General features: G+C 38.7%; 2 protein-coding genes across 7 annotated transcripts in view; one reads left to right on the forward strand and one right to left on the reverse strand.

The window, feature by feature from the left end:
• LOC117301467 (nicastrin-like) overlaps positions 1 to 1,268 on the forward strand; it is a 32,218-nt gene extending 30,950 nt beyond the window's left edge. Inside the window, exon 16 of the mRNA XM_033785479.1 lies at positions 313 to 1,268. Coding sequence (XP_033641370.1) covers positions 313 to 414 — 102 coding nt within the window. The 3' untranslated portion in view covers positions 415 to 1,268. The remainder of the gene's footprint in view (positions 1 to 312) is intronic.
• A 6,724-nt stretch (positions 1,269 to 7,992) lies between these two features.
• On the reverse strand, positions 7,993 to 24,093 carry LOC117301468 (homeobox protein PKNOX2-like). Of its 6 annotated transcripts, XM_033785480.1 has the most exons (10): positions 24,046 to 24,093; positions 18,259 to 18,479; positions 16,898 to 17,069; positions 15,499 to 15,750; positions 14,011 to 14,121; positions 12,032 to 12,454; positions 11,166 to 11,242; positions 9,805 to 9,968; positions 8,354 to 8,551; positions 7,993 to 8,293 (listed from the first exon to the last, which is right to left on the reverse strand). In XM_033785480.1, the coding sequence occupies exons 1-10, from the start codon at positions 24,088 to 24,090 to the stop codon at positions 8,256 to 8,258; spliced, it is 1,701 nt and encodes a 566-aa protein (XP_033641371.1). In that variant the 5' UTR covers positions 24,091 to 24,093; the 3' UTR covers positions 7,993 to 8,255. The 6 variants fall into 6 exon arrangements, with proteins under 6 accessions (XP_033641371.1, XP_033641372.1, XP_033641373.1 ...); XM_033785481.1 differs by having other exon boundaries at positions 7,993 to 8,551; positions 15,511 to 15,750; XM_033785482.1 differs by lacking the exon at positions 24,046 to 24,093 and adding an exon at positions 22,799 to 22,865 and having other exon boundaries at positions 7,993 to 8,551; positions 18,259 to 18,482.
• Positions 24,094 to 24,584: the final 491 nt, after the last annotated feature.

Here is a 24,584-nt window from a genome sequence, read left to right on the forward strand (position 1 = left end):
AGAGCACTGGCTTAATAAACCAGAGGTGGTTGGTTCAAATCATGCTGTTGTAATGTTTTCTTTGTCCCAGCCTATTTTTTATACCATCCACCCGGGTAGTAGTTAAAAAGCAGGACAGTTCTTTTCATAACTGAGAAGACTCCCAAACATCCGATAAATCTACATCCGCGATAGTAGAATAAGGAAAGACAGTTCTCTAAGAACAAACTCTACCTGGCAAGTAGATACACACATCCAAAACCATGCAATGCCTCAAATCCTTTATATGTGTGTACTTATAATATCTTGTTGATTATGTTCTTTATTTGACAGAGCCTAATATTCAGCCTTGGAATGATCGTCTTATTAGTATCTCTTCTGCTTAGTTACTTCTTGAATGCCAGAGCATCAATTATCTTCTCAACTCCAGCTTAATTACAAGTAGCAGGCAAGTATAGGTGACTACGCTGAGCAATCTGTGGTGATGTGTCACGATGCATAATCAACAAGCTATTGAAGCTCATGATCTTACTATCATGGTTTTTGTTGTTGGTTGTTGGCAGTGCATAAAGATGATGATGACCATCCAATGCCATAGTGTCAAATGGATGCCATTTTTATTTTTGAATGCCATTTCTAGCTAATGTAACAATGTTTTGTTTGGCAAAGCTAAGGCCATAGACTTGCACCAGTAATTATAATAAACCAATACTCAAGAATTACCCTGTTATGTAAACATGCAATGCATTTCATGGAACTAGCGAAAATATACCATGAGTTTAAATTTGCACTATACTATTTCACCCAGGTTAATTAACCATACCTTCACCATAGTCGGTGTTATATTGACTCTTCATTTTTGTCCCCAGTGATCTGTTTTGTAATCAAATGTGCATTGAGTAAGTCATTGATGGAGTCATCCTAGATATGTCCACAGCCATCTGCATAATATTCATGATGTATTGTTACAGGATAAGATAATACATCAAGATAATTAGTAAGGTAACATGAGGATCAAAAGGATGGTTAAGATTTGTAGATATTTAATCATTTGCGGGCTGAGAAAAGAACAGTGCAGATGGGTTGGTGGGTGGGATGGATGGGATGGGATGGGTGGTGTAAATATTATTGTAAGTCTACATCAGATGCATGTTGCCTATTTCCTAGTATCTCTAGGAATATCAAAGATGAGACAAAGATGTGACACACATTGTAGATATATGTTCTTTATTAATTAGAATTGTAAAGAAAAGTGCAGATGTAAAGTTTAAAGTGAACTTGCAGTTTTTCTATTTATGTAAAAATAAAGTGTGTCATGTAAGCAGCTCAACTATGAACAAGTGCATGCAATTTATACATGTAAATGGATGCTTTAATGAAAATATGTTTCATTTTGCCACACATCGTACTGGGACTAGATATGTTCAAAAAGAATGGGATGATCTCGAACAATAAACACAAATATTTTGGTTTGTATTGAAATGGGTCCTCCACTTTAGGATGTAACCTGACCTGAATCTTTCTCTAGTTACATTCATTGTTTGACACAAGTAGGATTTAAAATTTGGCATGGTGGCATGTTTTTGAACCACCACTCGTGACAGGAAAGTTGCAAAAAATGTAAAAATATGCTATGATATTTCCAAGTAAACACCACAAACTATAAATAAAAACGTGTGTATTCACAATTCTTGTCTCCAATGATTCAACACAAAGGCAACCGTGCAGAGTGGCGGTACCACACCTTCTGTACAAAGAGATCTAACCGCGCTCACTAATCGGCCTTCCAGCTGGAGGTCTCCTATCTTTTTCCCACTTGTCAGACAGGGGCATTGTCAGGTTATTCTTTTGTTACTCTGCGGTTTTGCGGGTCGTTGGAGCTCCTTCTCGTCCTTCCTCCATGGTTTCACCGAGGCCTCAAACCATCTTACGTGTACATGTAGATTTGTTCTGTTGTTTTAGTTCACAATGATCAAAATCCATGTTTCAAAGTGTACCTTGTAATTGCAGTTTAAAGAAGTTTATTTTTCTATTCTTTTTGAACTTTTTTTAGAAACGTAGCCGCAAAGGAAAACAGATGAACAGATAAATGATAAGTTTGCTTCATTTTTATTTCAAAAATTACATATTTCATGATTGACAAAAGTACATAACTGTACAATAATGTTTCAAGGCATCTTTATATGCAATAATTTCACCCTAGAATATGTACACTAAGCATGAATACCTCCTTGCTTTCATTGTTTAATGGTTTACAAAATACACGGGACGTGAGTTGACATAATGCACAGAATGCTATGGATATCCAAGTATCCATGGACGATACACAACTGGAAAACTCAATCTAAATGTCTGCCACTTGTTATTTTTAACAAAATTTGCTGTTTAAGAGGTCAAGTATTTCACATTTTGGCAATGACTAAATTCTAGTAACTATGGGTGGTTCAGTGAATCTTTGAGATAATTATTGTTAATAGATTCCTTGCATATGACGTCACCAGCTTGAGTAGCGCCCACACAGAGGAAGACCTCTCATTGGCTGTATGCTTCCATTGATTGATCTTAGTCATGGTGGCCAATGCAAGAGGTCTATTGAGTAATTTGACCAATGAAAACCATTTGAAGCAACTGACTAAATCCTGAATGGTTAACACACTGGTATTAGACTAAGCACACATTGGATTCTCCATGGTAGAGTCAGACTGGAGACATTGGATTCTCCATGGTAGAGTCAGACTGGAGACATTGGATTCTCCATGGTAGAGTCAGACTGGATTCTCCATGGTAGAGTCAGACTGGAGACATTGGATTCTCCATGGTAGAGTCAGACTGGATTCTCCATGGTAGAGTCAGACTGGAGACATTGGATTCTCCATGGTAGAGTCAGACTGGATTCTCCATGGTAGAGTCAGACTGGAGACATTGGATTCTCCATGGTAGAGTCAGACTGGATTCTCCATGGTAGAGTCAGACTGGAGACATTGGATTCTCCATGGTAGAGTCAGACTGGATTCTCCATGGTAGAGTCAGACTGGAGACATTGGATTCTCCATGGTAGAGTCAGACTGGAGACATTGGATTCTCCATGGTAGAGTCAGACTGGAGACATTGGATTCTCCATGGTAGAGTCAGACTGGATTCTCCATGGTAGAGTCAGACTGGATTCTCCATGGTAGAGTCAGACTGGATTCTCCATGGTAGAGTCAGACTGGATTCTCCATGGTAGAGTCAGACTGGATTCTCCATGGTAGAGTCAGACTGGATTCTCCATGGTAGAGTCAGACTGGAGACATTGGATTCTCCATGGTAGAGTCAGACTGGAGACATTGGATTCTCCATGGTAGAGTCAGACTGGAGACATTGGATTCTCCATGGTAGAGTCAGACTGGAGACATTGGATTCTCCATGGTAGAGTCAGACTGGAGACATTGGATTCTCCATGGTAGAGTCAGACTGGACACATTGGATTCTCCATGGTAGAGTCAGACTGGAGACATTGGATTCTCCATGGTAGAGTCAGACTGGACACATTGGATTCTCCATGGTAGAGTCAGACTGGAGACATTGGATTCTCCATGGTAGAGTCAGACTGGAGACATTGGATTCTCCATGGTAGAGTCAGACTGGAGACAAAGTGCAATAACATCAAAGGTTACACACAACAAAACAAGTTACTCTAAATCAATATTTTTTTTTTTAAATAAACAAATTTGAACACGGTACATATGAGCAGTCTATGTGTGCTAGCATGTTTAAGTTCAGTCAATAATAAAAACATGTGGTATAATAAAATTAAAATAAAAAAGAAAGTGTTTAATAAAGAAAGTAACAGATTAATATTTGGAGATTGAATATTTCCATTGATCCTGTTAAATAAATAAGGTAACTTGGTTCGAATAACATGATGCCAACCTTTGACTGAAATGTCACATGTTTGCAAAGAAATTGACTTTAGGTTTAGTGAACACAAATTGTTTCCTTCAACCTGTATCTTGATTGTGTGAGGTGCAATGGACTCCTGCTTTTATAAGTATGGACTCCTTCAGATATAGCTCAGCACTATCTTAAACAATAATACAAGCCCACTGTTAAATAAACCACCATGTGGTTTGTGGTTACAATTTCTCAGTAGAGTAAACAAAAAAGCTGTTCATTCTCCCTGCGAATGTGAACCGAGTTTTGACGTCACAGCCCTGTTTTCACTGCAAAAACACATTTCAACTGTTGCAAATTATTTGTTGCCCATTTGTGATTCCAAAATTTGTATCGCATTCGCAAGAAGTATGAAGTGGGCTTGAGGCTTTATCTATAGCGAGTGGTTTGGTAGAGGCTGTGATCACTGCAGGGGAGTCAAAGCATGAAAGGAGAAGACTGTAGACGATGTAACCTCCGACGTCACTCGAAAACCATAACATGATTGGCGCGCATACCGCCAGGCAAAACCTTTGTGTTTTGGCAACCAGCTAGAAAGTACACGTCTTTTTGCCCGGCGAAACATGACGTGTACAGTGTTTTGTCAACAGAGGGCGGTTTGAATGTAAACATAGGTCACGTCATCTATTGACTTGTTGAGTCACTGACCTCTAAGCCCATTTACAGCCTTGAGTGTTCATTCATGAGCAGACAGAACTAGGCTTGCTGTGCATGCAATACTTGTATGCAATAGTACATTGTCAGTAGGCTAGTATCAAGCTCGAGATGCGTAAACACAATGGCAAAGCATTAGCATACTACATTATGCATCATTAATCATTACATCATTTCTCAACACATATTGATGTATATAAAAACATTTGAACTCTTAACTGTTCATAATTTTCTTTGGCACAATAATATATATCAGTAAATGAAAACTTCCTGCATTTATAAATCACATTCAGTGTTGAACTATCACATGATGAAATACTGGGATCTAAAAACCAGTAACCAGTTTAATTATGCCACAGTGAATCAAAGAAAATGTTAACTTTTGATAAAGTCTCCAAACCATTATTCAACCATACCAGCTTTTACTATTGAGACGATTATTCTTGATCTTCAATTCCTAGCTACCAGGGATGATAAACATGTTGCGTGGTATGTTACAATGACACTCTAGTACATGTATATTGAATGTATCACACACTGATTGCAGCATACTGGACTTGGTTACACATCTCATTCTTATCTATTAACAGACCTCTTGTATATGACCCAACAACCTCAAACAGCCCCCTCATCATTGAGGTCAAAGGCAAATCACCATTAGACTTCATAGCTGAGAATGGTGCAGTGCATAAGCAAGGGGTCTATTAGAAATGGCATATACCCAAACATACACCACTTCCTATATCAGATACAGTTTTCATCAGGTTTTTTTTTATGATAAACTTAGTTTATGTTTCATAAATCAAACTTCTCTTGACAAAAATGGGGTTTAAATGAAAGCCTTTGGAATGATTAGAAAGAAAATCAAATGCGTTATTGCTCTGCTGTTTAAACTCCTTGAAGTTGTTTTGCCAGTGCTTGGCAAAATCTTTGACTTCATGCGTTACTAGATAGGTTTAGCAAGTCTACCAACACATACAGAGATATGTTCACATCCACAGTTTATGTGTTCATTGTGACCGTGGCATCTATGTTTCAAACACTAACAAAAGAAACGGGCAAGACAAAACGAAAACTGTTATGGATAAGTTTAGCTGCAGATTGTCCTGGATTATCTTTTCCCACTATATTGCTATTAATTGTGTTACTCATAAATATATAATAGGGGAACAACAATATCACCCATCATATTTTCAAGAGCAATGCATCGTATTCATCTACTTCTAGGCTAGCCTTGTTGAATGCTAGCGTTGAATCTGACCAATGATCCATAATGACCAATTACAGTAACCAAATCCGTATCCAGATCCATACACTTGCACAACCTCTCTACCATGACTAGGTTTTAACCGTATTTTTGTTTTATATCTGGGTTTTAGTTGTTCAATGTAGTAAAGTTTGAAGAAAGGTGTTTTACTCTTGGGAATTTACATTAAAAGGGACATCCTCATGGGACCATACATATTTCAATTCTAACATGATCTTTCAATTGGGAAATCTTTAGATGTAAACAAACGCCCCAAACATGTCATTTTGTTGGTCCATGGTTCTTTAAAATGGCAATTATGAAAATAAAGATTCAGTTGTGCACGATTGGATTATTTCAATATAGGAGACAAGGACCTTTTCAAATAGACAGCCAACTATCCCAACATTTTGTGATGTTTTATAAAAATATTATTTTGCAATTAACCCACTAATGGCCAGAAAATTGATGCCACAGAGAATCAAGCTGAAGGATTTGGACACTCCTCAAGTTGTGAAAACACCACTGTGTATGGGACTGAATGACAGATGGATGCCCGTTAGAACAGCATCAGTGATCAGCAAGTGGGCTCAAGTGTTTGTGTAATATTGTCTCTTTGTATTTCTAACTCCACTACAAGACTCTTTCAAAAATAATATTTCTTTTCACACCAATGAATTGTTTTGCATGCAGTGCAGTTGGTTGCTCCAAAGTGCTTGTCTTGTATGTCAAGACTCTCAGTCAATGATGGGGTGCCATCAATCTTCATGTACTAATCAAAACATCTTTGTATTTCTGATTCCGTGATTGACATTCCCCTAGGACCAGAAAACACTGCATTTTGCAACACAATTTTTAAACAACTTAAAGACACTGGACACTATTGGTAACTGTCAAAGACCAGTCTTTTCACTTGGTGTATCAACGTATGCATAAAATAACAAACCTGTGAAAATTTGAGCTTGATTGGTCGTCGGAGTTGTGAGATAACTATGAAAGGAAAAAACACCCTTGTCACACGAAGTTGTGTGCTTTCAGATGCTTGATTTTGAGACCTCAATTTCTAAACTTGAGGTCTCGAAATCAAATTCGTGGAAAATTACTTCTTTCTCAAAAACTACGTTACTCCAGAGGGAGCCGTTTCTCACAATCAACCTCTCCCCATTACTCATTACCAAGTGAGGTTTTATGCCAATAATTATTTTGAGTAATTACCAATAGTGTCCACTGCCTTTAAGGAAGGCTGCATGCTTCATAAGGCAGCCATCTTTTCGTATTTGCCTCCCACAGTCTTAAATGCTTAACTTCCACCACACAGAATTCTTCACTTAAAGGGGTGCAATGCATAAGAAGTTATGCTTGACTTTACATCTTTCTTGTTGAAATTCCATTTGGACAAATTCAAATGACATACTGGACCCATTGGCTAGCCAATGGTTGCAATACAACACATCAATCATCTCAAATTAGTTAGTAGCTTGGACTCCTCAAATAAAGCATTTGATATTCATCTTATTTACATGCAATTGTTTATCTCATTAATCATCTTCACAGTAATGTATGACTTTGATGTGGTGTTGGGCCATGAAGAATTCTCTCAAAGATTAAACCAATGCATAGTTTACAGGAAGTAACAAGTAGTACTGATTCACACCATCCAATAGATTCCATGCTTGATCTATGGATTGGTTTCATTTATGTGTTTGATTGATAGCCAATAAAAGAGGTATTGGTTATGGCAGCTTAGATTAGTCTGGGTATGGATAGCAAGTCATTTTCTTTACTCAACTGGCTTTAATGTAAAGCACAAACAACATGACTACTAACGTGTTGAATTAGCGTTGCATTACCTTTGTGCATGTATATCAGACTACATGCTAGCCTTTTGTCAAGGCCGTCATGACTTGGACAGCTTTGTAGAGCCACGGTCCCAAGCGACTCGAACGGGAGACCATACACGCTAGTGGCAAAGCCACAAGGGCCTTTTCCAACTTGTTTTGTGGTTTTGATGAATTATTCATAGAGTATGAAGTGGCATTAATGTATGACCTGCTGACCCCCGTCGCTTCTGATTGGTTTGGACTTGGGTAGCAAAAGTTGAGATTTATAGAAACACATAAGAAACCGCAAACAAGTTGGAAAAGGCCCTCCTGGCTTTGCCACTAGCGTGTATGGTCTCCCGTTCCAGTCGCTTGGGACCGAGGCTCTGCGAAGCTGTCCAAGCCACCAAGGCATTGACAAAAGGCTAACTACATGCATGTATATGGCACATATTAAAGTGTAGAGTGCAGCCCTGGTAAAGTGTATGATTTAAAGCAAGCTGCTGGAATAGCAATAATGATGGAAAACTTTAGGAGTGATTGTGATATGATGAGAGTATCCTTCACGATGAGTCCTCGTCACTGTCTATACCCATCACACCATCATATGATGAGAGTATCCTTCACGATGAGTCCTCGTCACTGTCTATACCCATCACACCATCATATGATGAGAGTATCCTTCACGATGAGTCCTCGTCACTGTCTATACCCGTCACACCATCATTAGATGACATCTCAGATTCATCGCCTATATCATCATCCAGGGGGACACCCTCCCCATTAGAAACTAGGCTCTCTAGCTGTGGAGAAGCTGAAGACTGATGAACCCGTACTATTGATGAGAGTGTCTCCCCTGATAATGTGATTTGTTCCACTGGTACTGATGAACTAAGTGCTGATGTTGTCATATCACTGCCTGCAATAAACAAAGAAAGTGGTAACTATTTCAGTACATATACATCTTAGAGCAGATCCTGCTTTGTAACACACCTACTAAACATCATGATGTGCCCACAACTTTGCAGACTAAAGTATAACAGCACCAGAATGAACACTCTACATGTATGTATTCTTAACTATGGTTACAGCACCTACTGGTACATGTAGTTGTAAAGGCTCATCATTATGCAAAATTGCTGCTTTTCAAGCATGAACATATGGAAAGCACAGAATCGGCGCTTACGGAAGCAGGGAATTCTGTGATTACGACAAGCATACGGTTTCACTGGTTAGCTGGTTAGTGCGCGTGCGTACTCCACGTTACTAGGCATTTTCACTTACAAGGCTCTTGCAGGTAAGCGGCGGATGGTGATCGTAAGCGCAGAGTTCAGCAGTAAGCAGGGCCATGAAATCGGCCCGATCACATCGCTCACGACATCAAACCTTTACTATAGGAGGAAGAGTTAATAGGTTGGTCTTCAAGAAGATTCTCACCACAAATCTGAAATGTTTCTTCTCTTACAGAATATCTTGGACCATAGTCTTATTGGAAAAAGATATTTATTGGCAACGAGGTGTCTCCCACCCCCCCCCCCACCAAAACCAGGAGGGTTGTGGTTATTTTTTGTGGTGACTTTCAGGCCCTCAGTATGGATCATCTGAGCTGAACTATTCTACAGTCACACGCAATGATGGTATTAGCAACAATACACTTAAAAGTGTTCTGTCTTTCTCACTTTCTTGTTTCTGCATCTTGAGGACCAAGAATCTCATTGCTCAATGATTCTTTAGACTTTGGGAATAGTTCACAAAAACAAGTTTTTAACTACAATCTTTCAAGAGGAGATAACCAAAGTAATCTGATCTAGTTAGATCAGTCTCCTCTTTTACCTTCTGACACCAGACTACTTCAATTGTTCCGCTAGTATGTGATCTTTCCCAAGAGCTTTTTATATCTGTTTATCTTAAACTGTCCAGCATTGTTTGTACTTGCTTAACTTTTAAATTTTTGTCTTTGGTCGTTTGTAGTTTTTTTCTAAAGCATTTTTAATCTGTTTTTCTTAAATTGTTCTGTATTTTCTTAACTTGCTTAATATTTCTAACCTCTATGAAGCGCTTCAGGACCCTTTTGGGGTAAAGGGCGCTATATAAAAGCTGTGTATCATTATTATTACTTATTACTGAACACAATGAATCTCTATTGGGCAGACTGAGAGCCAAGTAACTTACCTGTTCTTGTTGTGATCGGTGATCCAAGATTTGCTAATGACTCTGGCCAGAATCTTTGAGTAGATGGTCGACTCTGTGTCTTGACTTTCTTAGTCTTGGTACTGGGGTCTGGATTGCTTGCATCTAACATGGGTTGTAGTATTCTCCTTCTGGCATTAATAAACCTGTATAACCAGTCAGCATAAATCATCCTTATAAGTATAAAGCACAATCTGATATAAAGGCAGTAGACACTATTGGTAATTACTCAAAATTATTGTTAGCATAAAACCTTACTTGGTAACAAGTAATGGGGAGAGGTTGATAGTATAAAACATTGTGAGAAACGGCTCCCTCTGAAGTATCGTAGCTTTCGAGAAAGAAGTAATTTTCCACGAATTTGATTTCGAGACTTCGGAATTAGAATTTTCGGTCCCGCAATCAAGCCTCTGAATGCACACGGGAGACAAGGGTGTGACAAGGGTGTTTCTTCTTCCATTATTAACTTGCAACTTCGACGACCAATTGAGTTCAAACTGAGTTCAAATTTTCACAGGGTTAGGGTTACGGTTATTTTATGCATGTTGAGATACACCAAGTGAGGAGACTGGTCTTTGACAATCACCACAGGTGTCCAGTGTCTTTAAGCCATTCTATAAAATCATTCCATATTATTTAAGCTGGTTCATATTTGGGTGAATACTTGACAGACAACGATATGATTTCTGCTCTGGACTGGTATTCTCAACTTCCTATAGGTCAAGATATCGTATTGTGGGGTTCAATTTACAATTTTGTTGAAGACCCTTGGCAAGAACTGTTTTTAATCTTAAGCTGACAATGAGTATTGGATACAAGATACATTGACTGAGTGACCGAGTTTGACAAGCCCCCCTCATCCTGCCAGGACTGGGTTCCTTTATAACGACACTATCAAGCCTAATATGTATGCTGGCATGTCAATCCATCATTCACTTCAACTCAACCAGAACAAAGCATCAGAAGTGTCAGGGGCGAGTGGTTAAGAGCACCGAATACAAACCCTGTTGTTTCTGATCAGCAGAGTGTGGGTTCGAATCCCCAGCCATGACACTTGTGTCCTTAAGCAAGACACTTAGCCATTGCTTCGTCTGTGTAACGCATGCAAAAGAACCCAGTGCACTTATCAAAAAGAGAAGGTGTTCCTGGCTGTGGCTGCTGTATGTGCTCTAGTACCTTGTAAACCCTTATAAGGTGCTAATTAATTGGGTCTCAAAATCCTTCACTGCAATAACCTATCTTTCTGAAAGTTTGCATACACTCAACCTCGAGTACCTTTGTTTGGTAGATACATGCGCTATATAAGACTTTGATATTATTATTATTTATTGAATGAATCTTACCAGTTATTGACTTGAAGTAACGTGAGGTTGGTCTGAGCAGCAATCATCCTCTTCTCATCTTCTGTTGGATATGGATGCTAAAATGAACAAACAATCAAAATACAAGTTTCTTAATTGGTACTTTATGCCCCACGTGGATCTCAATAATGTGATCTCACAGCTGCATGTATGTTAAAATGGACCCTTCCCATGAAATATGCTAATTACATTCACGCATGCGTACAGACCCTATTGCTTGGCAAACGCCATAGAGTTGTGCACTAAGCAGACGCACAATCGCGTCTGCGTCACACAGACATTAGACGTGTACAAAACGGCGCGATGTTCCTTCATTTTGCCAACCAAAATGTTAGTGCACATGCGCTATGTGCAATTTAGTTCATGGGAAGGGTCTATTACAAGACCCATGACATATAAGATGTTATAACACCCCTTACAAACAGTCTGCCTTTTGATTGGTTTAGAGTGCATCACATGATATGTCTAACTTTGATTAGAAACCGTGAGAAAGTTACTATACAGCAACTATAGCAACAGCAGGTTCTTCAAGACTTAATATATGTTTGGGATGTTATTAAACAAATATTGACTGCTTTTACTTGTGCTATGGTTAAGACTTGGGACTCCTTCAGTGATCCCCGGAGCGCTGTATTTTAGAATGCACCTCGGATCACAGTCGGGCGTCGTAGTTTTAACCATATCACTTAAAGCAGTCAATATTTGTATATCATAGCACTGTGTCAGAGTTAACAAAATGATAAAATCTCTGCAGTCAACCAAACCATTAACAAAGTAGAAGGCATTATCAGTCAATCATCCTAACAGGAAAGATGGTAAGAATGAACTATGTACAGACGTTAACTGACCACTATGTGTTGGAACAGCCATGACCTCATAATGTTTGTAGCATGCTTAGGTAGGACTCCTCTCTTTGGTTTCCTTTTATTTAATAGTTCATTCATTTCATCAAACTCTTCCCCAGCAGTAGCAGTAGCTGTAGCATAAGCTAATGATGTCACTGTTTGATGTTGTGATGAGGGAACTGAAGACTGGATGCCAATATGAGAAATAGGTGTAGAGCCATGGATTACTGGAACCATAGAGGGCGCTGCTACTGTCTGTTGTTGTTGCTGCTGCTGCTGTTGAGGGGTACTCTGTAACTGCACAGTTCCTGGAATAGCCTGAGTGACTAATCCTTGTTGTGCCATTACCCCCTGTGGAATGACTGGTGCATAGACAACTTGTCCAGCTGAGTTTAGCATGGTCTGGAATTGTGCTTGCTGCAGCTGCTGTAACATTAACAACAAAAATACCATGTCAAGGAAAGCTACACTTTCAAATGTCTAGCAATATTTAACAGGTAGGCCTGCGCTAAACGCCGCACCGTGTCCAACCGGTGTCAAATATATGGAAAAATAAAGAATTAAATTTGACAAACGAGCAGCGTTTGGTGCACATTTTTTATTTAAGTTTGACACATACTTTAAATGTGTCAAGCAATTTCACTGAATTTGACGTTTGTTACTGATTTATTTTTATTGCCCCACATTTGAGTTTGACACTACAGTGTGACGTTTAGCACAGCCCTTAGATATGTATGCTTGCTCTCATTACAAAGTGTGACGTTTAGCACAGCCCTTAGATATGTATGCTTGCTCTCACTACAAAGTGTGACGTTTAGCACAGGCCTTAGATATGTATGCTTGCTCTCACTACAAAGTGTGACGTTTAGCACAGCCCTTAGATATGTATGCTTGCTCTCACTACAAAGTGTGACGTTTAGCACAGGCCTTAGATATGTATGCTTGCTCTCACTACAAAGTGTGACGTTTAGCACAGCCCTTAGATATGTATGCTTGCTCTCACTACAAAGTGTGACGTTTAGCACAGGCCTTAGATATGTATGCTTGCTCTCACTACAAAGTGTGACGTTTAGCACAGCCCTTAGATATGTATGCTTGCTCTCACTACAAAGTGTGACGTTTAGCACAGGCCTTAGATATGTATGCTTGCTCTCACTACAAAGTGTGACGTTTAGCACAGCCCTTAGATATGTATGCTTGCTCTCATTACAAAGTGTGACGTTTAGCACAGCCCTTAGATATGTATGCTTGCTCTCACTACAAAGTGTGACGTTTAGCACAGGCCTTAGATATGTATGCTTGCTCTCACTACAAAGTGTGACGTTTAGCACAGCCCTTAGATATGTATGCTTGCTCTCACTACAAAGTGTGACGTTTAGCACAGGCCTTAGATATGTATGCTTGCTCTCACTACAAAGTGTGACGTTTAGCACAGCCCTTAGATATGTATGCTTGCTCTCTACCTACTTTAGCTCAGAATAACCCTGTTAATCAGAAACCTAATCACCAGCCAAATCTGAATACCCACTTAACTTGTAAATGGTGCACTAATGATTTCTTAAACTGTGCTAAGCACTATTATTATCTGCTTGAAGAGAGTGCACCATTGGAAAAATAAAAAATGTTAATGCTCACAGATTTGCACATTACGTGGTACAAAATAGTCATTGAGAAAACACTTCAATTGACATATTGTACCTTGAAATGCTTTAGTTTTTGAGAAATTAGTTTTAACCAATTTCTTAAAGGCAGTTAGATTTGGTCTTGCTAGTTCAAAATCTGATGTTCAGAAACACTGAAACCATGTAATATGTGAGGGGTTTTTTCCACTATTTTCTTATGACTCCAACGACCAATTCAGCTCAGTTAAACTTTCACAGATGTGTTATTACTTTTATTTGGGTAACAAGTGTGGATTCTGGTCTTTTTGTTTCAACTTTGATACCAATTATAGCCCCAACTGCGTGGGGAGACTAGCTTACCTGAGTTGAAGGGGTTTGAACTGGCTGTGTATTTGGTTGTTGTAAGATATAAGCACCTCCAGCGACTGATGTAGCAGAGACAGGTTGAACTTGCTGAGGTGAAGCTTGGACCTGAACATGTCAAACAGTAGCACAGTCAATCTCTCAAAATAAGGCAATAAAAGGGAAGCGACGAGTTCTTAAAATGCCGTTTAAAACCGTAAGGGGCCTGGCCTTGCGATAAAGGCGAGGGCCCTTATGCCACGGCCTTGACCCTGCAAGGTTTGAAACCAAGGTTTGAAACGACAGTTTAAAAACAAGTCACTACTCTTTTATTCCCATTCATAAATGCCTTTTGGTTAAAAGTATAATAAAATAAGAAACTCTGTCAAACTTTGAGCTCTGTACGTGCGTTGCATTTTTATTACTGAGACAGTTTTCAGATATGCATTCGTGCGCGTAGTTAGTCTTGTTGCAAGACGTTTCACATTTTCCTTTTACACCTTTGAAAAAAGTATTGCATCTAGACTAGCACATAGTATGCATCTAAAAATAACCGGTTATAAACAGCTCCTGCTCGTTATTATCAATCGTTTAAACACCCCAATGTGACGTGCTCTCCACCAGTAGGAATAGCGACACTGTCCGAAGTATTTATGAATGACAATTTAAAGACACTTCTCTTAGAGTAGAGTGCTACTAAAGAATAGCAAGAAGCGCATCATGTGGGTCTGCTTTAACTAAACATTATTTCTTAAACAAACCAAGGTGTTTTTGGAGGATAAATTGATTGAAGAATGAATTACCAAACACGTATCTAAGCTGATAGAAATTTTCTAAAATTAAAATATCAGTACAAACTGAATCATGAAAATAATATTTAGTATGTTTGTTTGGTGAAAATGGATTGAAAACCTAATTGTAATCAAGTAGCAGGTTACTCAACTCAAATAGCGTTTGAGATTAAACTATTGACTCGTAAAGAGAAGTTGATTCCGCATAAGACAACATTCTCAGGAAGTAGAGTTGTGGAGCAAAGAAGGTAACAATCAAGGCTAAAGCGTGTCATGGCCCAGCGGTTAAGAGCACCGGATTCAAGCACTGGTGTTTGATCAGCAGGGTGTGGGTTCGGATCTGGGTCGAGACACTTGCTACGTAAAATTGGGGAGGTAGTGCTTTCTGCTCCACCGGCTAGGCTTCGGATTGATGATACCCAAGCCTTCATCCGTATGGACTGTAAAAGGTCCGTATGGACTGTAAAAGGGTTAACCATGTTTCAGCCCTAGGAGTAGGTGGCAACGGCCTCTGGACAAAAAATTGTAGCCCACACCTTGAAGTGGCCTGCAGGCCTTGTGTGTCTGGCGACTTGCATTAAAAAAATAAAAGCCATAAAACAATTAAAAACAATTAATAGCAACAACTCACCAGCATGCTAGCTCAACATGTTTCATGCATCTATATAGGTCCAAGCAAGCAACCTGTTTTGAATAACTACCTAATCTACCTCACCTGTATTTGTACCTGTTGTGTTAATTGATGGGGTGGGGTCATATCAGAGCCCTGTGATGAGCCTTGTACATCCTGTGCTAATTGACCCTGTGTAAATGATGAACCTGGTTGTCTTTCATCTCGGAGTAGAATGTCACTGTGCATTTTCCCCTTTAGGCATGTAATATAGCGATGGCAGAAGTCTTTACATAGTTCATTCACTTTTTCTAATTCCAAGAGATGGATGCGTAGTACCTGTATTGCCTTTACCATCTGCAAAATAAACAAGTCATTCCAGTCAAAAATATCTCAATAAACTAATGCTAGAATAACAAGTTGAATGTTACTTTGGATATAAGACAGTACCCACATGTACTGCATGGACAGGCTCTGCAGCAGTGCATGAAAACTGAAAACTGTATTAACTGAGCTGCTTCATTAGCGTGTACAGGCATAACCTAGCTCAACCAGTAACTGGGTACTTGGTAGGTTTCCATCAACACAGGGAAATTATATTAGATTTATTTTCAACCACTTTATTTTAGCGCTTACTCAGTCTTTTTGTTGGTAAATTATATCCAATGTAGAACAAAGTTATTGTACATTTACTCCATTTGATGAAGCAAAAGCAACTACTTGTACCTCTACATTTGACTGATTTAAACAAAATAAAGAAAAAACTGTAAATGTCTTCTCTACATTTAAAGTAAAATAAAGGAAAGTGTAGCTTTACAAACTATACTTTGAACACAGAAAAACTGACTTTAGGAGCGCTGGATTTGACTAATAACCCCCCAAAACAACTGACTGGGTGAAACATTTGGGGTTGAACAACAAAAAAGTGATGTGAGTGGGTCTTGAACCTGTGACATCTGGATTTATTTTATTTAAATTTTTTATTTTATACAACATCCAATAGCGCAAGCGCCAATTACAGGACTGATACCAACAATTAACAATAAATTAAGGAAGTAAACAAAACATAAAAATACACACACACACATGTGAAGAGGGGAAAACCCATAAGAGAACAGACAGAAAACATGAAAGACCCAATAGGGCAATTACTTGACTAAACACTAGGGAGGCAAGATGAGTGCTGGCACTCTACTAGCTGAGCTATCTAGCCCTAGTGAGCTACCTCCCAGTATCTTTATTCAGGGGTGCTTGTCAGAAGCTATTCAACCTGTAGCTGCCATGTGGCCAGCCAGTGATCACACCCAAGTTTACAACACAACCGGGGAAGCAGCAGCAACCACAAGGGAAACTGACTGGGTAAATAATCAATTGACGAAATAGGGGGAGACTGTCATATTGTAGAGCACTGGTATGTTAATCTGGAGGTAACAGGTTCAAATCCAACTCAAGTAAATTTTCTTTTGTTCAACCCAAAACTATACCTTTTAAAATAAACTCTTACCAAATTATCAATTTCTGGATCATTGCTAAAAAATGGTTTTCCTTGTCTGTCTTGCCTATGCACAAACTCCTCAATATCTACATCAAAGCTTGCTGAGGTCGGGGGGTCAGTACTTTGGGTTGCTTGCTCACACTTTTCAAACAATTGAGCCATCAAAGGAAACAATGGATGCCTGCAATTAAAAATCATTTTAAAATTGAGTCATTAAAGCTAACTGTGATTAACATAAAAGCAAACAATTCAATATATATCACTAAACGTTATCTTGAACCATTACATAGTGTGCATTCTTGCCCTGTTTTATGGGTAAAACATAAACAAATAACATGTAACAAACAGGCTTAAGAAATGTAATGTCAAAATTTAGTGAACGTTTCCAGATTGAAACAATCAACATTTTCCCAGTAATTACTGATCATAGCACATAGCACATTATGCCAATTGATCCTTATTCTGTGCAAGTCTTTCTCACATCGAACTCCCAAACCTTGAATACTTTATAAATGTGTGGGATTTTGTTTCTTTATTTACCTCGTCTTGCAATAATAATAATAATTTGAGAGGTTAATCATCCTGTCTTGTAGCTGAGAATTACTTATACAATATCACATGGTCAAGAGTAGTCAAGACACACGCATGCAAAGGAACCATACACATACGGAGCACCGCCAGAGATCAAAAGTGTTTGATTTTTCCAGAGGGAGGAAAACAAAGCCTCCTGGCACAGGAATAAACCAACACATAACTCCAATATGGCCCTAGCCGAGAATTGAGTGGTGAGGGGCTGTGCTTTTTGCACTAGCCACCCACGCAACCATACCATGATGCACGCTACATGTACCTCAGTTACCTCCATGCTTTAACTTAAAACAAAATGAATTATTTGTTGAAAAGTTAAACTTTAGAAATCAATTAAAAAGTAAAACAAAGTTTACTTTCAGTGAATGTTTTTGGCACCAGCCAATCTAAAAGTTACATTAAGTGAGAGTGTGACGTCAATTTGGATTGATTTATTTCTACTATAGCACCACAACAACACTTAAACAACAGCAACTGACAGCAAGTTTGCAGTGCTTTGTAACTGCAATTTATTTATTTTATTAATAACCAAAAAGTCATAATAATGAAAGCTTTTATGGAAAATTATGTACTTTTTAATATTAAGATACACCCCGAGACAAAATGACAGTTTGAAGCACATGTACATGTACATGTATAGGCAATTTGTTTTCTTATTGAGCACCATGCACTCACATGATGGGCTGTTTGTAATTGAGGTCTTGAGTAGAAGCAATCAATTCATGTACTTTAACAAACAAAATGAAAACAAGTGAATATTCGCTCTTTAAACATGGACTCACCCATATATTAATCTCTTATCTTTCTCTAATTGAGCTTGAATATCTTCAGTTACAGCAGCAGCAGCTGAGGATGTAGTAGTGACTGCTTGTATTGGTGGCTTACTCTCGTCAGATTCAGCTGATGATGCTGCTGTATCACATACTATGTGGGATACACCTTGGGTTGATACATCAACCCCACTAGATGAGTGTTGCATTGTGTCTCCAATAAAGAAAGCAACCTGCTGAGATAATACAGGAGGAAATTTAGTTATTACTACACCCTATAAACATGTGACTGTTCTTACATGGTACATGCATAGAGCAAGGACCAGACTTGCTCTATACAAGTTTGCCTGATCTTACCCAGACAATTTATAGCTCCATGGTGTAACTGAGGAGTGTTGTACAAGTAGGCTCTATTCTAACCAAGTTTGGATGGGTTGACTCTTCACCAAAATGAACAGTCAGGTTCTTAATGGAGCACCATAGTAACTACATACAGCCTAGGCAACAGCCAAGTTGCATAGTATCAAGTCACATTGTAGTCAGGATATAAAGGTGTGAATTAACAGGTGGTATAGTATACATTGGTGCAGAGTGGAAGAGGTCAAATGCACTAGTACCCTCTGGCATGGAAGTATTTAGCTTGATAACAACCCTTATCTGCAAAGATAACAAAGCTAGTCAATGCACTCAATGATTGACAGCTATCTTGGTCAATAAACATGACAGTCTGCAGGTCCAGACACATGATGTACAATGTATTAAGATACCATGGTACCAACATGGTACCAATGAATGTACTGGAACCTAGCCACAGCATCATCAAACAAAGACATGAATGAGTCTTGGTCGTATATAAGGAACAGCTCTATGGTCGTTTATTATTCCCTGATTGATAAGTGAAGTAAAATTCACCTCCCATCAATGCATGTAAAACAGCAATGCCAAAGTGGTGGATTTATAAAAGACGTTTGAACAAAAATGACAACAGGTGATCTTTGCTAAAACATTGTATTAAAAACATTGTATTTAACATCTATAAATAAAAACCAAAAATAAAAAAAAAATATAAAAAAAAATTAATTAATAAAACATTGTAAGAAGCTTTCAATACGGAAATTGAGTTACATCGGATTCAATCGTTTTTAAATTATAAAAACCCTCATTTCAAACACCATTGCCTAATATAGCTTTTTGAAGGTTTGTACTCATGTGACGTCATTAGTTGTGAGAGTGTGAGAGATATTTATGTTGTACAGGGCTTTTGCAATACATGAGGCACCATCACAGATAATTCCATAGTCAACTATTTTTTAGAATGACCAAAATCTAGACCCGAACACTGGCATCTAAACACATCCAAAAACATGCATGGCATTGTTCATACAAAGGGACCTAGTAAGTGACTGAGGTTGATGTAAATTAAGCTACAGTATTAATTACTTTGGTATTTTCGACATTGCTGCTGTGACACATTCAAGTTCATCGGTATCTGTCTTGTTGTTTTTGAGTGGATGATGCAGTGTGAATGAAACCATGGAGGAAGAACTAAACTTGTTCAACAGACTAACAGAGAATCAGTCAGCAATGAAAACGGTGACTGATATTTGTTCAGACCATCTGATCGATGCTCCAATAACTCCATGTGATGGTGGATAACAAGTTTGGGTTGGTGTTAAGGTTAGAATTAGGAAAATACATTTGGGGTGTCACAACATGGGTAAATTTAGGTGTGTGTAGGCCTAATCCTGAACACTTTGTTATTGCTTTTCATGTTTCATATGGATCGCCCTGCTTTCTCCATGAGACACTTAACCAATGAACACTGAAGACACGTAGCCTATTAATGCAAAACTTAAAGGTTGGATGATTCACGAACAGTCCACATATTGCAAAATAGAAAGAGAAATCCTGGGCTAGATATCACAAAGGTTAAAATATATTACCAAAGTGATTTCTATTGTGACATTGCGCTTAGCAATTATATAAGATTGATACACAGTTTGAGTCAATAACATTTAGGCCTACATGTTTGATTTGAGACAAAAATACTAACTATTATCATCAAAAACAATACCCTGTACAATCTTCACAGGTCCTCTTAATTGTTTTTTCCAGCGGGGGAAAATTATTTATTTGTTTTTCTAGGGAAGCGATGTACACAGCCTAATCTGAACGCATTTTGGTTGGAAATACTTTGCGGTAGCCACTAATATGTGTAGCCACTAGTAATGTGTATTAGTGGCTACTCTCTGGCTGCTCCCCGTGGCTACTCTGTAGCTGCCATCTTGAAAAGTGATTTAAACACAAACTGCAAACATGGACTGGGTACTACATGAGCAGTTGAAGTTGTGCCACACATGTAAACGATACACATTACAGACCTTCGGCTCGGGCCTTTATCACTCGGCCACTACCCTGCCGGTTTTTAACACCCGTTTAAAAACTCGTCGCCTACTCTTTTATTCCTTTATTATAATTTGGGGGGTGGGACTGTAAAGATTCTGCATTGTTATTGGAGGTACATGAGGGACCCTTTATGTTGAAAAATTATCTGCAAACAAAAGCAAAATGTGAACTAATATCAAAACATGTCAAAGGTTAAAACACAATGCTTTGAACACCTGAGCAATAAGATCACTCAACTCAATGGAGTGTTTCTCCATATGGAGAAAGTAAGCCCATTCAACATTTATTAGATACATTACCACTGAATGCATGCTGTGAAGGTCCTTAGTGTCAAGTACAAATGGCACCTATTGTGAAGGTGCCATTTGACCCCCTCGGTGTACAGAACCCAATGTTTTGTTGTTTTTGTCAGGAGTGAAATAAAATACATTTGCCTTGTGGTAAGTACATTTAGTACCATTGTGAAAGTAATAGAAAACTGGCCACAGTTTAGATGTGTTTGATACAAATCTCCAACCATCTTGACCTTTGAGCAACGAAGAATTTAAGAATGGATGGGGGGCATTTTTATTGCAATTGGAACATTTGGCAGTGATGACCAGGGTGGAAGATGAAATACCTGGTCTGACTTGGCCACCCTTTCATTTCTTAACAAAAATGATCGTACATGTAACAACAAGTATTGAAACATATCTTATCATGATCAGTTTGTTGAAGGCATAGATCTTTAGAAAAAACTTCATTTTATGTTGTTTTTGAGATATCGCCAAGAAGAAAATAATCCCTAAACAGGAATTCACAATCTGAGATGAGATGCTACTGACCAGTGACATCAGTGAAACTGATGCGATTAGTTGCGATAACGTACCAGGGTTACATTATCGCAACTATGATGCGATAGTAATGCTTCTCGTGAATAGATCCAAATTTTGGGCATCCAAACTGTAGAACAATTATCTTGCACTATCGTCTCATTCATGGAGACGATAGCCAAGTTCTACGAGTACAAAAATGACATCTTTTTACATACAATACTATAGTATTAATGTTTCTCACATGTTTTTCTTGTTTTGTACTATCGACGAAAGCTTCTCACCACGAATGTAGGATTCTCACCAAAAAGATTTTATTGTCACTAAATTTTAAGAGTGAAAACTAAATGAATACCTTTCCTTCGATTCCAGTTAGTTCAGTGGTTCAATTCAAGAAGCAAATGCTGGCGCCCATGGTCATGTATTACTATTTGTCTTTGTATTGTATTGTATCAGTATTGTATTGTATTGTATTGTATTGTATTGTAATTTTTTGTTAATGGTACATGTTCATTTCATGGTCTGTTTTTTATATATTTTTTTATTATAGGCTTACATTAACATACAGGGGATTACAGTACATTTTATGTATCCTTGCGTTACTAACATGTGTATTATTATTAATACCTTGCCCTGATAAACAATCCATGATTTTATTAACTCGCTAAATAAAACACAAAGACTGCATCAATCCTTTGAATAAGCAGGACACATGATTGCCATCAATCTGCACACTGACCGCACCACCATTTTTGCACAGTGACTCAACACATATACCCACCCAACATGCCTGGTCGTCTTGCACAGCAGTTTACCACACACTCTACCCACCCGCCATAACCATTGAGTATAAAGGACTACCACCATACGGTACGAAAACATGATGATTGTACGCCCCTATTTCCGCGATAAAACTACAACTTCATGGGTTCTCAACTCGCACCACACAGCCAAATAAATCAATCGTTCTACACCAATGCAAGGAAATCAAAGTGACCGTATTTATGTTGCCAACAAGTTTACTCGGTTCGAAACAGGTTGAAATCGGCAGCTGTCGTTTATACGACTCCTCCCAAAATTACAGAAAAATATTCATCTGCCATTAACACACAAACACAACACAACGGACAGCCATTCAACAAAGAAATCAAAGAACAACTACTGGTTAAAATTCTTCATAAATTCATCTTCTTTGCCCCAAAATGTGCGGTACATTTCTCGTGTTTGCTCACTAATCAGTCATTGACTTATATGGTGGTGTTAAAGATGGCTAAATTATAAAGATGACAGCAGACTAGGGCTGGATTCAGAAAATAAGACATTGAGTGACATACCTTGGATTGTCAGTCTCGCGTCAAAACGACGTATGGCTTTATGGCGGCGAAGTGCAGTACAACAACGCTGCAGGTGATTGACACGCATCATGTGACTTAATGAATAATTCATAAGTTTGCTTATCAAATATTCAGTAGAGGCGTGGTAAATGGACCGATGCACTTGATGATTTGGGTGTAAAATCAAGCAGAAGCACAAAACTGAGAATAATGATAAGGGGGGGGGAAGTCGGGGGGGGAGTGGGGATTCTTTGTTCCCATGCTCGCCATGCAGTCGTCCCTCTTTTTACCAAATATTCGTTCTATCAAATTTACTAAACCCACAGGCTTCCTTTCAAAAATTGACAATCTAAACAAGTGGAGATAGTGATTTATGACAAAATCGACTCATCTAGCTTGAGCTATATAAATACAAAATACCAGTTGATCGTCCCCTCGCTCATCCTTTTTTAGGCCGCATCCTTGTTTTACTGTTTTCATTTTTTTATTTCACTTTTTTTTCCAAAAAACGAAAATTTATGTGTATTTCTTATTAAACTTACTTATCTTCCAAGAACGTATCAATATAAACCACAAGGGAAACTGACTGGGTAAATTTTTAAACGATTTTGGGGGTTGAACAAAGAATTGACTAGAGCGGGATTGGAACCAACAACCTCCAGATTTACGTGCCGGCGCTCTACCAACTGAGCTATCTAGCCCTATATTGGCGGTGTCCCTATTGTGTCAATATTCGAGTTCGGGTATGGCTTCTGGCTGGCACCTAAACAAAGATATTGACATAAAGGACTACCCGATGTGGGCTAGATAGCTCAGTTGGCAGAGCGCTACACTCAAGAGGGTCGTTGGTTCGAATCACACACCCCTTCAATTATTTGCTGAACCCCAATTGTAACTAATAATAGTGACCTGTTTGAATTAAAATGCTTGTCGGCCCCCTTTTAAAAGAAATAAAAGGTAAACATTTTGAAGGCCCTCATGCTCCTCATTTTTGTGAAAACCCTGGATGATCAACGTGTATTTTGTTTTTATTTTGCCTTGTGGAAGCTAATTTGCATCATCAATGTAGACCGGTGACGCGATGATTGGACAATTTGTGCCATCAGGAACAAGAACCGCGGCATCGCGCACCAAAAATCTACATGCAGGCAGCATGGTGATCAAGAATCAGCAGTCTATAGAATTGTTTCACTTCCAGAATTCACTTCAAGAATGATGATCTTGGGACCGTATTAATTGGACCGTGCCCGATCTATCAAAATGATACTGCATGTATAGGCGAATGTCGGCATGTCACGAACGCACGATCCCGGTGGCAAATGGACGTTCAAACTCGTTGAAGTAACTTTTATACTGTTTTTCTTTTTGTCTGAGTCGGTGTTACCTATTAATGGCTCACTTCGTTCAAAATGTCTTCTTCCACGAATGGACACCAGACTTTCCAATTCAAACATCCCCTCTTCACATTTGCGCACCCCTTCTTTAAAAATGTCCCCATACTTATCATGAATTATTCATGTTTGCTGTTACAATTTCAATAGCTTTTATAATGCCAGGGGCTACTTGCGCATTTTTCTGTCGTACAAAAGAATTGGGCGTGCATCTATCGGCTTGATTTATTGTTGATTAGAGCGCCCGCTCCATCGTGCCATCAGCTTGGACTATGAAGGGCGACATGATCGAGGCCTTGATGTTTTGCTTCTGTTGGTATTGCGTGATCTGAAACGCGACCACGGTAGCTCTAAAGGCACACGGTGTTGAACAATCTAGGACATTTTCTTTAAAA

The sequence above is a fragment of the Asterias rubens genome, chromosome 17 (genome assembly GCF_902459465.1).
Source record: "Asterias rubens chromosome 17, eAstRub1.3, whole genome shotgun sequence".
In the NCBI taxonomy this organism is placed as follows: Eukaryota; Metazoa; Echinodermata; class Asteroidea; order Forcipulatida; family Asteriidae; genus Asterias; species Asterias rubens.